At 36.6% G+C, this 15559-nt stretch overlaps 1 protein-coding gene across 5 annotated transcripts in view; it reads right to left on the reverse strand.

Annotated features, from left to right (window-relative positions):
* Nucleotides 1–1215: 1215 nt before the first annotated feature.
* CCNI (cyclin I) overlaps nt 1216–15559 on the reverse strand; it is a 31357-nt gene continuing 17013 nt past the window's right edge. For 4 of the 5 annotated variants that reach the window (XM_058547318.1, XM_058547314.1, XM_058547315.1 and 1 more), the window contains 5 exons: nt 13131–13259; nt 9853–9927; nt 9553–9693; nt 9017–9247; nt 1216–2795 (listed from right to left, as the gene is read on the reverse strand). In XM_058547318.1, the coding sequence (XP_058403301.1) occupies nt 2352–2795; nt 9017–9247; nt 9553–9693; nt 9853–9927; nt 13131–13259 (1020 nt within the window). In that variant the 3' untranslated portion in view covers nt 1216–2351. The remainder of the gene's footprint in view (nt 2796–9016; nt 9248–9552; nt 9694–9852; nt 9928–13130; nt 13260–15559) is intronic. The other variant, XM_058547317.1, reaches the window with a different exon arrangement.

The following is a 15559-nucleotide window of genomic DNA, read 5'->3' on the forward strand; positions in this document are numbered from 1 at the left end:
TTGAGGCCTGAGAGCTAGCAGCCCAACCATGCCAATTCAGTTTTCCATGAAAATACTATGTTCCAAACTGATTTACCATCAATTTTTGCTAAGACTAGAAAAACCTCAAGATCAAGTAACTAAAATCTTCTTGTCCTGTAATTCTGTTCAAGCTGTAGCTACTGTACTACAAATGAAATATTCTGACCCTAGACTCAATTTTATCACTTGCTTTCTATATAACAAAAATGTTCCTTATCTGTTAAGTAGAGGTGGGGCGACTGAGTGCCATTTATTTTACAGAAATGATGAACATGTAGTTGTAGCCTTCTTGGAGCTTCCCACAATTCAGGAGAATTAAGAAACAGAACTAGGGCCGGCTGGGTGGCTCAGTGGTTAAGTGCACGCACTCCGCTGCTGGCAGGCTAGGTTCGGATCCCGGGCACGCACCGACGCACCGCTTCTCCAGCCATGCTGAGGCCGCATCCCACATACAGCAACTAGAAGGATGTGCAACTATGACATACAACTATCTACTGGGGCTTTGGGTGGAAAAAAAAAAAAAGGAAGACTGGCAATAGATGTTAGCTCAGAGCTGGTCTTCCTCAGCAAAAAGAGGAGGGTTAGCACGGATGTTAGCTCAGGGCTGATCTTCCTCACAAAAAAAAAAAAACCAGAACTGGATGACAATTAGGATAAGTGGGATTTTTTTATGTGTATCTGCAAAGCCAGTGTCTTACTATCTTTATCCAAAAATAGTTCATTTTTTTAATCTTCCCTCCCACTCCCTGCACTTACATGTAAGTAAAAGTTTCTCATGATTAGTTTATAAGATCATAAGTAGGCAGGTAGCCAACCCTACCACAAGAATTTCAAAAAAGTCAGATGTTGACCTGAGAATACTCTTGATCTGCTAAACAGAACAAAATCAGTGGGTTAAAAATGACACATTATCTAGATATGGGTCTGTGCCTGCCCTCACAGACAGTTCCATTAAGATGAGAATTTACTATTTGGAAGGTCCATAGTCCTCCAGTGAGAAAATAACATAAAGGAAAAATTCTTATGTAAAAAACCTACATCCCTCAGTCACATTTAAATCCCCTTTACTTTGTGTTCTATTTTCCATAAGCATAGTCTTAGGATTTTTACTGTTTTCTATAGTTGAAATAGCAGTGCCTAAGCAATCAGGAATTTGCACCTCTTCACAAGCAGAAAAAAGTTGAGATACAAAGGTTAAGGACAACTTTTATTGCTACCAGAGGCTTTTATCATCAGTACATGGTTCTGACCTGCGATACCTTCTTCAAACTGCACAGGGAGCTCAGGATCCAGAAGTCATTAAGAGAAATATAGGTAAGCTGGGAGGCAGGGGGAATAACTTTTACCGAGAAAATCCTAATAGCTTAACATAAAACTAGGGTACTGAATTCAATTACATGTTACAGACTCCAATCATAGAGCTGCTCCAACATCTACACAGTCTCTCCTACTGATTATATATGAGTGAAAACTGATCAGTTACAAAAAAAAAAATGTCATTTTAGTTGTTACATGTTTCTTTGGTGAGCACTTGGACATATTAACTTTACACAAATTCTTTTATACAACTGTCAAAGATGCTTTCAACAAATCTGTCAGTGTCCTAATTACATGCCACTTTTAAGCTTCACTTTAAGATAAACAAAAATGAAAACAATTTTGTTTCCAAACTCTAGAACTTGAAATGAGACTAACACAACAATCAACGTGGTAATGTGAGTCCTTTTTCTATTAATACCTCTGATTCATATGGGGCAATTTTCAAGTACCGTTTTCAGATTAATTAGGATTTGAATTATAGATTAAACATGGCTGTCACAATGAAATAATCTGTTCACTAAATTGCTAAAAAATAATTTTGAGGGTTTCCTAATCAGTGGAAATCAGGCTATAGATCAACATGCATAAAATTCATTAAGTATTCAATGAAGAAGCAAGCAAAAGCAAGAGGCAAGTTAAATCAGGACGTTGGGGACAGGGTTTGCTAGCTATGAACTTTGAAACTTTTAAAAATATCAAATGTGAATTTTTGACACGGGGGCAATCTACACTTTAGCAGAGAAAAAAGTGGAACTGACCAACACTACAAAGAAAGTATGTCAAAAAAAATTGGGGATCTTTTGAATTTCACACTTTTTTTGGTCTTTAAGTGCTTAAATAATGCTGAATTATAATTAGCCACACAAGGAAACGGGTTTTTTTTTGTTTTTATGGCTCACTTCAAATCAGCCTGAAAAGGTATACACATTTATATAGCCTTTCCTAGTTTTCCACGTTCCCATTCCCAGAGTAGTCGACCTTAATTTGCACTTGAAGTTCAACACCTGAAGCTACATGACAGAAACAGGCTGCAAAGGTGGACAAGGGGAAGCATGGCCCTCTTGCCTTGATAAATCAGTGCCACACACAGGACCCACATTTTCAGAAGCATTATCTTCGTTATAGAGCCGTTTGATTCCATCATAGAAGTCATCCACTTCCATTTCCTCTACTTTGCGTTTAGCAGAGGTATGCTTGCACCCACTGGCAGCTGGGAGATGATGGCAGAAGGCTGCTGTACCTCTGACTGGCACTTCTGGTTTGCTGTTGTCCTTGGAGAAATCTGGGCCTGGGACAGAGGAGGGATGTAATCTGAACACTCCTTTGTCACAGGTCACCAGGGTGTGCTTGAGGGGCCGGTAGACATAAACGGAATTTAGAGGCAGGGAAGACTGTAGAGTAGAAAGGTGATGTGCCACAAGCTCCCGACAGTGGATCAACTGGGAGCTATCCATCTGGGCCGGAGGAAAGAAAACCACAAAGGTGATAATTGAATTAACATAGGCTGCTCTGTCATCTTTGCTGGCCACTTTTCCGCCCTGTGCCCTCTGTCCTCCCAGCTTTCTTTTCTCTCCTCACATTTTCCTCCTCACATTGTCCAACTCATCTACTCCTCCAGTCTACCCATCATTTTCTTAGGAATTATGTCCAAATCTATATTTCTAATATAAATCTCTTTGGAATTTTGAATTTGTATTTGCAGCTGTATGCTGGACATCTTCATGAAAGCAGAAACTATTCTCTTTTGTACACTGCTATACATCCAACATCTGCTTTTGTTCAGTCTATTCCCTCTGTCTAGAAGGCCCTTTACACCACCCTCTTTGCCTCTTCTAATCTCTTCAGTGAAGACCGAAGTACAGATAAACACGAAATTCATTAAGCATTTAAGGAAGAAGGCAGAGACAAAAAAAAATTAAATAAGGGATGAGGAAGGCTATCTGGCTAAGAATTTAGAACAATTTAAGTATTTTGTTTTTAAAACAGTAAATGAGAACTTCTGAGAAGTTGTATCTTTATAGAAAAATAGCAGGCTTGACAACACTAGGAAGAAATGTTTTTGTTTAATTTGGGGGTTTCAATAATTCCTTCTTATCCTTCAGATAGTTCAGGTATCAATTCTTTCTGAAGCCACCATTGACTCCCCTCCAGCCCCTTACACACTCAAATTTCAGTGTCATCTGTTTCCATATCAACCTGTCATCATATTTACCACATTACATTAAAATAATCTAACCATTTAAGCTTTTCCATTATAGACCACAAGATCCAAGAGGTAAGCTTTGTGTCATACTTATTTTTATTCCCTAAGTTTCTAGCACAATGACTGTACATGGAAGGCCTTCAAAATTTTACCTGTGGTAAAGAGTAATTAGTCTCTCTGCCCTCCTTTCCCTGGAATTATTGCTCTAGTCAAAATAATCTTCCTCTAGCAACATACATTTCTCCCCTATTCCAATTTTTTTAGCAGCACCCCAATGCCTACGAGAAATAAGCTAATCTCTTTAGCTTGGTATTAATAAGGCTGTCCACAATCTGACCCCAACCTTCTTTTCCAGCCTTTTTCCCTAGCATATCTCAATTTGTGCTCTACATTCCTGCCACACAGGCCTGCTCTCTATTCCGCACAAGTCTTGCCCTTTCTTACTTTACCCTTGCTCATCCCTATTTCTACCTGCTGAAACTGTATTACCTATTCCGTCCAGGTCTGGCTAACTGCCACCACCTCCAGGAAGCCTACCTTGACTATTTAACTATCAGGGATCACTTTTCAGTCTTGTGTATTTCATAAGTATTTTTTGACATTTCTTAACCAAGTCTTATTCATACCTATATAACCTACAGCACACAGCATGACTGTTCGCAATACCACAGAGAAAATAAAGGAAAATAGCATGTTCTGCAGGAACATATTTGGTCACGAAATTAATTTTATCTCTAAATATATTCATTACTTGTTACCCAGGAAAGTATCAGTGGAAAAATGGATGAAAGACTGGTGTTAGTCATCATGTAGTACAAATGTAAAAATCCCTGAAATTATCAGAAACAATACATGAAAATTACTGTTTTTAATTTTTATCATTTTACCAACTACCAATTTGGTTCACTAATTTTCTCCCTAGTTTGAAAGGCACTAGATAACACTCTATGGGTAAGATACTATTAACTAGTATTAGAATTTCTTTTCCTCCCTTAAAAGAATTACCTAATACTTAAGATAGACCCCAATTATCAAGCTTACAACTTTAGGCTAGGGCTCATCATGTCCCAGGGATGCAGAACAAACTGAGCCATGCTAAGAACAGTGGAACAAAGCACGTGGAAGAGATGGGGCTTAAAAGTTCTTTAAGGCAATTGGTATCCTAGCCAACACTTCAAGAAGCCTACAAAAGAGATGTAATAAAAATGAAAGACAGAAATTGGGATGTGAAAAGAAGGCTATAGTGTAAAATTACTTCTAAAAAGTACCTAGCTTAATGACTGTTCTTTAGCAAATGAATGATATTGAGTGGCCTAGAAAACTAAAAGTACCACAAATATTCTAATGCCTTGGTCATTGAGCATTAATACCACAGCAGAATCTTGAAAAAAGACATGTATTTCAAGTAAAAGGAAGACCGTTAATGTCACTATAATCTTTCTCTGTAAAAAAAGTAAATAAGGAATTATATTTTAGAGGTGAGGACTGGCAGAAAATGACAGAGCTAGAAAGACACTGGAGAGTATTAAAACCAATACCATCTATGTGAACTCTACTTCTACCCAAATAAGTCCTCTGTCCAAAATAACCTATCAAAATAAATTCCTTCTAATCTACTACAACCTGAATTTGTTCTAAGAAAACAAAATAATATGACCCCTTGTTGAGATCCAGTGGAGGAAACAAAACAAGCACATACATTGGAATTACTACATCTTTAGACATCAGACAAGTCCTCTAATGAAACTGTTATAAAAAGTTTAAAATGAGCTTTTTCTAATTGCAGGGTGTGAAGGGAATATTTATTGTCATTTTTCATGACTATCTCCCCAAATTCAAATATGGTAACCATTTGTAAGTACCCCTTGCTAGAAAAACAAACACAACTATAGCTCACCAAGGAAGGTGGGGCGCACACCATTGAAAAGTCACAGAGCAAATAGCAAGTAGGTTACTGATGGGAAGGGAAAGCAGAATAGCATAACATATACATGATAGGTTCAAATGGACCCAGGATTGGTGGATAGCACAAAGCACTGAAAATACCTACTGCAGTAGTCTAGTCTTAGGCACCTCTGAGAAGAACTGGGAGACCCTGGTGGCTCCGATGGTCTGCTTCATTAACTCTCTAATTTTAAACTACACCATAGCAGGCAACATCTGCTTTGACTACTGCCTGGCTAGGGACTAGGGAGATCACCACACTAATCTGGGTAGAGTTAAAATCCTGCAATTATCAAGGTGGACCACATCAGTCAAAAAGAGGAGAACAGGAGTATACCCACAGAAGTAGAGCCATGAGAGGAGTAAGAAACAAGTTTAGCCACCCAGAATGATGACCAACAGATAGCACAAGAGCTAAGAGAGGCAGAGGGGGAACTAGGAGGGACAAGAGGAAGCCTGTCTTTCAAACAGGGAACACTCACTGTACTTTGTCTGAAGTCCAGAAGGAACTTAGGCAGAGCTAGTGATGGTGGCCCCCTCACAGCATGAGATGTCTGTGATGGACCATTGGCAGTCCTCTCAAACCAGGACACTGGGAAACATGTCAGAAGTAATTCTGGCATGATCTCACCAAACTGATGCAAGAATTTTTTAGAACTAGAACTAGAACTCCAGGAGGAATATCTGGTATTCTATGGCCTCATCTCAGGCCTAATACAGAGATATTAGCCCTGGTGTTCCTACCTGAACACAAGTAAATTTAGCAAAGACAACTGAGTCTTGAAGAATCAGGAGCCACCCAGGTTTGGGCCACAACGGTTGGCCACCAGTCCCAGTTGGTTTTAGAGAACTGCTAAGACCAAGTCCCTAAGTCTCTCAAGTTTTATGACCTGTTTTTAACTATCTTCCCCATTATAATTTGAATACTACATGGGACAGAGACTTTTTTATTTTTAGAATCACTGTATCTTCAGTGCCTAGATCATAAATTTCTCAATCAATATTTGTGGAATATAACTATTTATATATGTATATAATGAAACAGTGGTTTTAAAACTATGTCCAAACAGCTTGTGGAAGGGAAGAGGCCATGTTAAGTAGGACTGCATACCCAATAATAGGTCTCTGCCCAAACACATATTACAAAGTAATACTTTTCTACTTTGTATTCTGGGATTATATGTATACAAGAGAAGGGTTCCAGTCCTAAAGGAAACTTTGAAAACCACTAGACTGGAATCTTTAAGGTTTGTGTGGTATGGAAAAAGCACTGGTTCTTTTTAGTCTTCTGTACTACTAAGTAGTCCTGAGTCTCTGAGAAAGTCCCAAGTTCACTGCACTGCAGCTATAAAATAAAGGAGTTGAACAAAATGATCTCCAAGAAGATTCTTTCAAATTCCAAGTTTATAATGCTCCAGTAAAGAGAGGAAAACAAGTTTCAGTGAACACTTTCTTATTCTAGCACATGAAGACTTATGAAAGAGAATAAGCAAATTCTCCAGTATTTTTCAAGAGATAACAACCCCTCAAAGCTAGGGAATACACATGCTATTTACAACATTCTTATTATTTATGCTTCACAGTCTGTCCTTTCTCTGTGACAGTAAGACTTCATAAAGCAAATTTTCTCTGTACTAGCTTGGGAATAGGCACACAGACCAAGTCAGGAGGCATTTAGAGATATGTCATTTGTTCCAATAAAAAAATAAAAAATATAATGTAGAAGATTTTCTATTAATGTCCCTTCGCCCACTTCCACAGTCCAATGTAAATGATTAATAGTTTGACTTGACTTTCTAACACTCTCTTTGGGCAAAGTTGGGTGGTTTATGATAGTTTCTAAAAGTTCTCATTGAATAGCAACCATCTTCTAGGATTTATTTTCATTATAACATTTACTTCAATGGAAACAAAACACTTCTCAATTATTTCATCATCTAAGATATGCTATTAAAAGAACATATCTCCCTTGTAAAGGAGAAACAGCCTGTGTTACACTAACATCCTATGTCCCGGGGATATAGAACAAGCTGAGCCATGCTAAAAACAGTGGAACAAAGCACACAGAAGAGGGATGGGGCTCTAGCTGATATATTGCTCTGATCTTCATCTTTTAAATAAAAGACTCTCAGCCCTTCTCCGCTCACAAACCAGGGTCTCAAATTCTCAGAGCTGAGAGGTAGCACCGAGGTACTTCTTGTATGTCTGATAACTTTTACAGCTCACATCTATAAGATCATCAATTATAACGATCTTATAAAATTCCAAGTATCTTACCAAATTCAAGTATTATTCTCTTGATTATTCTTTTATAAGTTTTATTAGTTCAATAACTGCAGCTCTACTAAAATTATTTCTTTTTAGTTTGTTTAAAAACAAAATGTTTTTAACCTTAGAATTTAAAGGTGTTTTCTCTAAATAAAATCTAATAAAATAAATCAGAATACTGTCAAATGAGAATAAACGGACATATAAAGAGAAAGTAGGTTCATAAGTCTTTTACGGACTCAGTTGGCAGAGGAGTACAGTTTGCAGCAGATCTAAACTTGTATGTTCTATCTGGTGACATGAATAGTTGCTAACATCTAGCACCATTACTAACTTTCCATTTTAATGAGAATTTTCTCCACTAAACCCTTACATTTTATATAGATGGTTAATAAAAATTTAACTGAACTATAACGTTTATACCAATTTCCAGATACAAGTTATGGACTAATCTTAGGCAATAATACAAACTACCAGGACAAAACCATTCAGAAAGATAGTTTCTACTTGCCCAAGTCTGGTACAAATACTTCACTTTCTAGCTGACAATAAATTATTTGCTTGTCTAAAAAGCAACTTCTTGCAATTTATGTTTTTGACTTATTTTTTATAAAGAGTGAAGTATAGAAGTACTATAATGAAACCTATAAATGTAGCTAGGAAGGTTCTTCATACAAAACTAAAGGAGAATATATTAAAGAACATCTTACTAATTTTCCAAGATTCTTAAAGATTTTAAGTAGTCTACAAGAAGGGTTGAAAAGAATCAAGAAAATACTACCTAAGCTTTACAACAGAAAAAAAACCATCTAGCCCATAAATTTAAATTGTATATTACTTTACACTCTTGTCTACTCTTAAAAACAGTTTCCCGAGCCAGTCCTGATGGCCTAATGGTTCAAGTCCAGCGCACTCTGCTTTAGCAGCCCAGGGTTCGGTTCCCGGGCGCAGAACCACACCACTCATCTGTCAGTAGCCATACTGTGGCAGCAGTTCACGCAGAAGAACTAGAAGGATTTACAACCAGAATACACAACTATGTATTGAGGCTTTGAGGAGTGAAAAAAAAAAAAGAGGAAGATTGGCAACAGAGGTTAGCTCAGGGCAAATCTTTCCCAGCAAAAAAAAAACAAACAAAAAAACCAGTTTGCCATTACAAGATTAGAAACATCTCTTCATTTTATAACCATCGGGTAACCCTATGCATCCCAGTAAGAAATAAACTTAAAATGAACACTATTAAATTAGACTGACACCTACCTGTGCTTTCTGAAGCAATTCAATTGTAAGAGGAAGCCAATCAGGAATGAGTTTCTCCATTTCCAAACTAACCATGGCCAGAGCAAGCATGGATCCTTTGAATTGCAGAAGTTGGTTGCAGGCCATACAGTGAAGTAGTTGCTTGGTAAGGACTGACAAATGTTGAGACGGGCTCAGTTTGGGCAAACTGAAAAGTAACTGAGGCCTAGTTGACACTGCAATGGCATGAAACTGAAGGGAAAAAAAAAAAAAAAAAAAAAATCACAAGAACATCATTCTAGTTTTACTTAAAATGTCTAGGTAAATTACGTACAGAAATTGTTTTAGCCTCCTCAGGTATTATTCAATTTCTAACTTTGCAATTTCAGCTTCAGTGATTTGACATATATCCTAACTTCTAATTTTTCCTTGGCTAAATGCAATAATTTCCCTTTTCCTAAAAATCAGAACAAAATAAATGGGCTACCTACTTTTCAAGTTACTGAAATAGGACTACATATTCAAATAAGAAACTAGAAGACTTCAGGTATATTTACAATGTGAAGAAAATCCAATGGTGTGGCTGTATGAAGATCCCAATTCAACTTATCCAGAATAATTCTCTCCATCCTCAGAATTTCAGATGAAGAACATCCACAGAAACTGTCTCTTGCCAACACTTTCAGTACTGGAATTCTCTATATAAAGCAAAGGGGAATGGGGAATGGGGAAGGGAAGAAAGGACAGAAAAAAATAAACTGATTTTCAACTTTTGTTTTGGTAAACAGAAATAAAATTAATAAATGGAGAGAATTTCAAGAAAAAGACATGATTAATCATTAAAGGAAAATATTTACCTCATCCTCCTCAACAGTCTTGGCAGCTAGGAAAAAACAGCTGATTGCAATACAACTCAAGTATTTTGGGTGGGCCTAAAATTTTGAAGAGGGAAAAAGCAACTTCAGTGATTCTTCAAAAAGTTAAGCTTTTATTTTAAAAAAACTAGATATGCAGTTGAGACAAGTATGTACACAATTCTGTGGAATTCAATTAATCTGATTCCCACCCACTGCTTTCTAAGATTAGAGCTAACTTTTATTCTATGGAAATACTAAGATCATTCCATTGCTGAAGTTCAACCAATGCTAGTTAGCCAAAGTTAATTTCTATCCAGAAAAGAGGTTTATTTTAGAAAAAAATTTTAATTTAATAAATTCCCAAAATTAAAAATATATTTGAGTGTATTTTTTAAGCTAGTTTTATTCTCTTTATCTGTCATATCAGTAGGATTAACGTACTAGGTGTTAGGCAATTAAAAGAGAAAGAAGAGAATATTAAAAGAAGGCTATTAATATATTTCAAATGCTTTAAAAAATTATAGGATGCTAGATGAGAAATTTTCTAATTAAGTGTCCACCAAAAACATCATATACTCAAGTTCCATGATAAAAGAAGGAAAGGCATCTAAATACATACAGAATCAATTAGTGGGGAAAAAACCCTTCTTGGGTTTGACACCTGTAAGAGGGCTCGAATTTGCCTGTTTTCCTCATCTATAATAAGGTAGGCCCACTTTCTACCCTAATGGTAGAATAAGGGTTTGCCAACCCAGCATCAGAATTGTTTTAAATCATCAAAACAATTTAGTCCAATTATGCTGAATGACACAGAGGTAAGTTATATAACACAAAGAAAACTTGTTTCAACATTTGTTTATTTTTGCTGAGTAAGATTCACACTGAGCTAACATCCGCTGCCAATCTTCCTCCTTTTTTTTTTTTTTTTTGTGAGGAAGATCAGCCCTGAGCTAACATCCGTGCCCATCTTCCTCCACTTTATGTGGGACGCCGCCACAGCATGGCCTGACAAGTGGTGCCTTGGTGCGTACCCGCGATCCGAACCTGGGCCGCCAGCAGTGGAGCGCGCGCACTTAACCGCCACACCATGGGGCTGCCCCCCCCACCTTTTTTGTATGTGAGCCACTACCACAGCATGGCCACTGACAGAAGAGTGGTGTAGGTCTGGTACAGGAACTGAACCCAGGCCACCAAAGTGGAACATGCCGAACTTAACCACTAAGCCACCAAGGCTGGCTCTCAACATTTATTTTATACTTAAATACTGTACTCCCATAAAATTAGGGAGGCCTTCTGATGACCAGGGTACAGCTTTGATTAATTAACTTTTTAAATAAATATGCTAATGACCACTGCCTCTGTATAAGTGGCACACTGTCTAGGAATCTTCCAATCCTCTGCCTATATGAGAAATTAAAGCTGGTTCAATACTAGCAATATTTTTAAATAATCATAACGTTAATCAGAACATTATAGTTTAGAAAGCACTTCCATAAATACTATGTTTGTTATGCTGTCTTCTTACAGATAAGAAAACAGTCTCCAAGGTTAAGGGATACCACACAAGTAATCTAGGAAGTGAAGTCAGATCTTCTTGCTAAGACAGTTTCTAGGTTCCCTTATTTCACCGTGTATACAACATATCAAACCTACATCCCTGAGGTAATCAGAGTTCATTACAAAGAAAAGAGCCCAATAGTTAACAATTTCAGGTAGGCAATGCAACCTCTAAATCAAGGGCACCAACAATAAATTTAGTAATAAAAAGACTCCCAACAGCAAATGTGTAATTTAAAAAACAAACAAACAGCAGTCCTCAGTCCTGTATGTACATCAGAATCATCTGTGCAAGTTGTTTTTGCTTCTTTAAATAAAGACATACACATATCATCTACTAGAGATTCAGAGTCAGTATGTCTGGGACAGGGCTCAAGGTTCGTACTTTTAAAGAGCTTCATAGCAGTTTCTTATGCACGGCTAGGCTTGAAGCTCCATTCATTGTGTAGCCCTTTTATGGTCTGCTTTAAGTGCCTTTATTTATACTATGAATACATTTTAGATTAATTGTTTCAACATAGATTAACCATCTCTAAGTAAAGAGTATCTGATGCTAATAACATGACAGAGCCCATTAAATAAGAAATATGAAAAAATGAGATTATACTTGACAAAATTCTCTAATTGTTCCAGAAACTTCCCCAAATTTGTTTAAAATGTTTAATAAGATTAGTAAGAATCTTTTCTATGACAGAAGCTACAATAAGTTTATTAATTTTTGAAGAATATACAACCCAAGAAAGGACACTAACTTTAACATAGCTTTCTCTGTGATAGGGAGATTGGCTGTAGTAGGGGGACAGAAAGGAGGGAGGGGAGACTTCATGCTGAGATAAAAGTAGGCATTTCAGATAACCCAGATTTCAGGCAATTACTTTCATTATAATTAAGAGTAGAAGTTTGAAACCTAAGAAGGTAACTCAGTGGCCATCCAAATCCTTCCACTCCATAATTTTTTGGCTTCTATTTTTTATACCTAATAACAAAGAATATAGTACCCTTAGCACTGAATTCATAGTTCCCCCAGTTTACATATTCCCAGGCATACAAATGACAAGAAGTGAATTGCTTTTCTACTTTTTCATGCCTTACCATTAAAAAAATGCTGACTTTCTGCTTTAAATCTGTTGAGGGCCTACTGTAACTGAGTTCACATAATATAATCAATGATATATTACACCAATAGGGACAACACAAAACTTATTCGTGTATTTGTATGCTGCCATTCAACAAAAACACAAAATTATTTTATGACAGTTCGGTTCATCTTGTACTCCAAATGAATGCCTCTAGAAAATATTTATATACTGTTCAGAAAACCACACAATATGGACATTCAATAAATAAGTAGTGATGGAGAAAAATATGCAATAGGCTTATACTTTTCTAGTCTGATTCACTGTCCACATCTAGTACACCAATGTGTTAAAAGATGACAACATTCTGCCAATGCTATATGGTTTGTATTAAAATCAAGAGAACAAAAATTTCATAGGTTAAATATAAGTTATGAATACTTGTAGCAAAATAAAATTACAGAATTAGAAACATTTCTGAAAATTTAAAGCAATAGCAGAAGACATCATGTCTTCTTATAGGTACATATATCACCTCCAGGAAGATTTTCCACTCCTCTCCACTTTACAGAATGTTTACTAATAGCCCCTGGTTTAGCATATAAACCCTCAAACAAGAGACTAAGTGTATCCTAAAATATTTACCTTTACAGTAGCTAAAAACCTGTCCAAAAGACTGCTGGCCAGAGCAAATGTTTCTGGGTAAAGGTTGAATTGGTACTTGAGTTTGGCCAGCCACTGAATCACTTCATCTCTCTGGGATGGAGAAACATTCTATAAGGGAACAGTTAAAAAACAGAATAAAAACAAAGAGAACAAGTAAAGTTTCAAGTTATCAGCAAGAATATGTTTAGAATTCTCTCTTATAAAAGGTTAGCAAATGCTATGGAATTATGCTAAAAAGTGTTTTTAAGTTTATTCAAAATCTATGAAACGAGATAAATGAAGATAAAACATTATGTACTGGTTATAGCATTTAATATCAATATCCAATATTCTCTTTTTATTTATTCAATAAAATCTTCACTGTCATCTCACCATGTATCTATACTTAAATTAAATTGAGGTGTACAGGCAACCTAACATTTTAAAGTTTACATAACATAAAATTAACTGATAGTAATTTTAGAATTAAGTTTTCCCAATTCTTGAGAATAAGAAAATATAGTGAAGTTTTTTCTAAGGCAGCAAATAGCCATTAAACCATTTTAGGAAATAGAAATGACTATGATAACAGAATGATAGCCCATTAAAAACAAAACTAAAATCAACAGGAATAAAGGAAAGATACAAGGGGCAACAGACAAATTACACATTTAAAGACGATGAAAGAATATCGAAGGAGAAATTAACCTGAACTAACTTACCACTGAAGAGATTATTATACAACACAAAAACATCATTGTTGTTTTAATCTTCCTAAACATTATTTTTATTTTATTTTTTTGCTGAAGAAGATATGCCCTGAGCTAACATCCATGCCAATCTTTGTTTTTTCAGTACATGGGCCACCAGCACAGCATGGCTGCTAACAGAGTAGTGTAGGTCTGCTCCCAGGAACCAAATCTGGGCCGCTGAAGCAGAGCATGCCGAACTTAACCACTAGGCCACTGGGGCTGGCCCCCTACATATTATTTTTTTAACAGCTGAATATAGGCTTAAGTTTTAGAAGGTACACACTTAAAGCAATAATGATTTAGATACCTTTACTCTTGTGCAGTTTTGCAAGCACCGTAAAAAAAAAAACCTAGTCTTACTTAATCTACTACTAATAAATGAAACAGATCCTTGAACAGTCGGCTCTTCCTATCAGCGGGTTCCGCAACTGGAGAATATGGAGGGTCGACTAAGGGACTTGAGCATGTGTGGGTCCTGGAAACAATCTCCCTCAGATACCAAGGGACAACCGTACTACTTCTGCCAGGTAAACACAACAAAGTACAGAAATGACTCTGTGATTAGCGGAAAAGAGTATTTTCAATAAGTTCCAGACAAGTAAGCACTGCAGTCTTTATCATCATAACCATTTTTGATGGAAATCTCTTAAAAAATATATTACTTGTCTCATTTCTTACAAAGTACAGAGACCATAGCTTAAACATTTTTCCTGATCACTTGGGGTCAACTTCATGAATTAATTCCTATATCACAGAGGGATGCATTGAGCTATTAAAGCACAAAGGGCTGTATATCTTGACAACGTATCTCCTCAAACAGGTTATTTCAGTTGGAATTTCTTTTCTTCCTCTTGGCTTTCTTTAGTGTTGTGAGGAATACATGACTTGGTGCTCACTATCATCTCTGCCATTGCACTGGCTAATTTCTCTCATTTTATTCCAACTCCTCTGTCACTTTTCAGCTTTGGCACAACTAAGTACAGTGTTTCTTTGTGTTGGCCAAATCAACTCATCACATGTATAAATTTTTACATACATCTAGCTCTAAACTCAGCTGTAACTGGTATTTTAGAAGGTTAACTGCCATACATCTACCTTCTGGTCAATTCCTTTTGTCAATACTGACTGGCCCTTGAATACTGCACAAGAAATACTGACAAGAAAATGAGATAAAGATGGTTTAACCTCTTATATCAACATCTCACCACCAAGCTGGTGTTAAGACTATGAACGATAACGTGAAAACATCTGACAATCAAGACATTTAATTCAGTTCATATTAGTAAACATTAAGTGTCTATCATGTGATAGGTCACAGGAATACAACGATGAATGAAAAAACTCCCTATTTAAATTTCAAAACTTAAAGTCTCATGGTGAGGCAAACAATTAGAAAATGTCAATTAACTATGGTAAGCATTAAAACAGGTATGCACAGGGTGCTAGGGGAGCACACTAGAAGGGCGCCATGCCCAGTGTGGGAGTAGAGTGAAAGCTTCTTAGAGGAGACAGCAAAAAACTTATATCTGAAAAGTTAAAAAGTGAAGGGAGGGGTGACCATTTGCGAGGCAAAGACAAGAGCCACGTTTTTTTAAGCTTGTGAACTTACTCTGAAGGATAGGAATGTCAACCTAGAGGCAAGAACCTATTGTTAAGCTCCTCAGATTTGCAAATAAA

Source organism: Diceros bicornis, chromosome 8 (genome assembly GCF_020826845.1).
Source record: "Diceros bicornis minor isolate mBicDic1 chromosome 8, mDicBic1.mat.cur, whole genome shotgun sequence".
Lineage (NCBI taxonomy): Eukaryota > Metazoa > Chordata > Mammalia > Perissodactyla > Rhinocerotidae > Diceros > Diceros bicornis.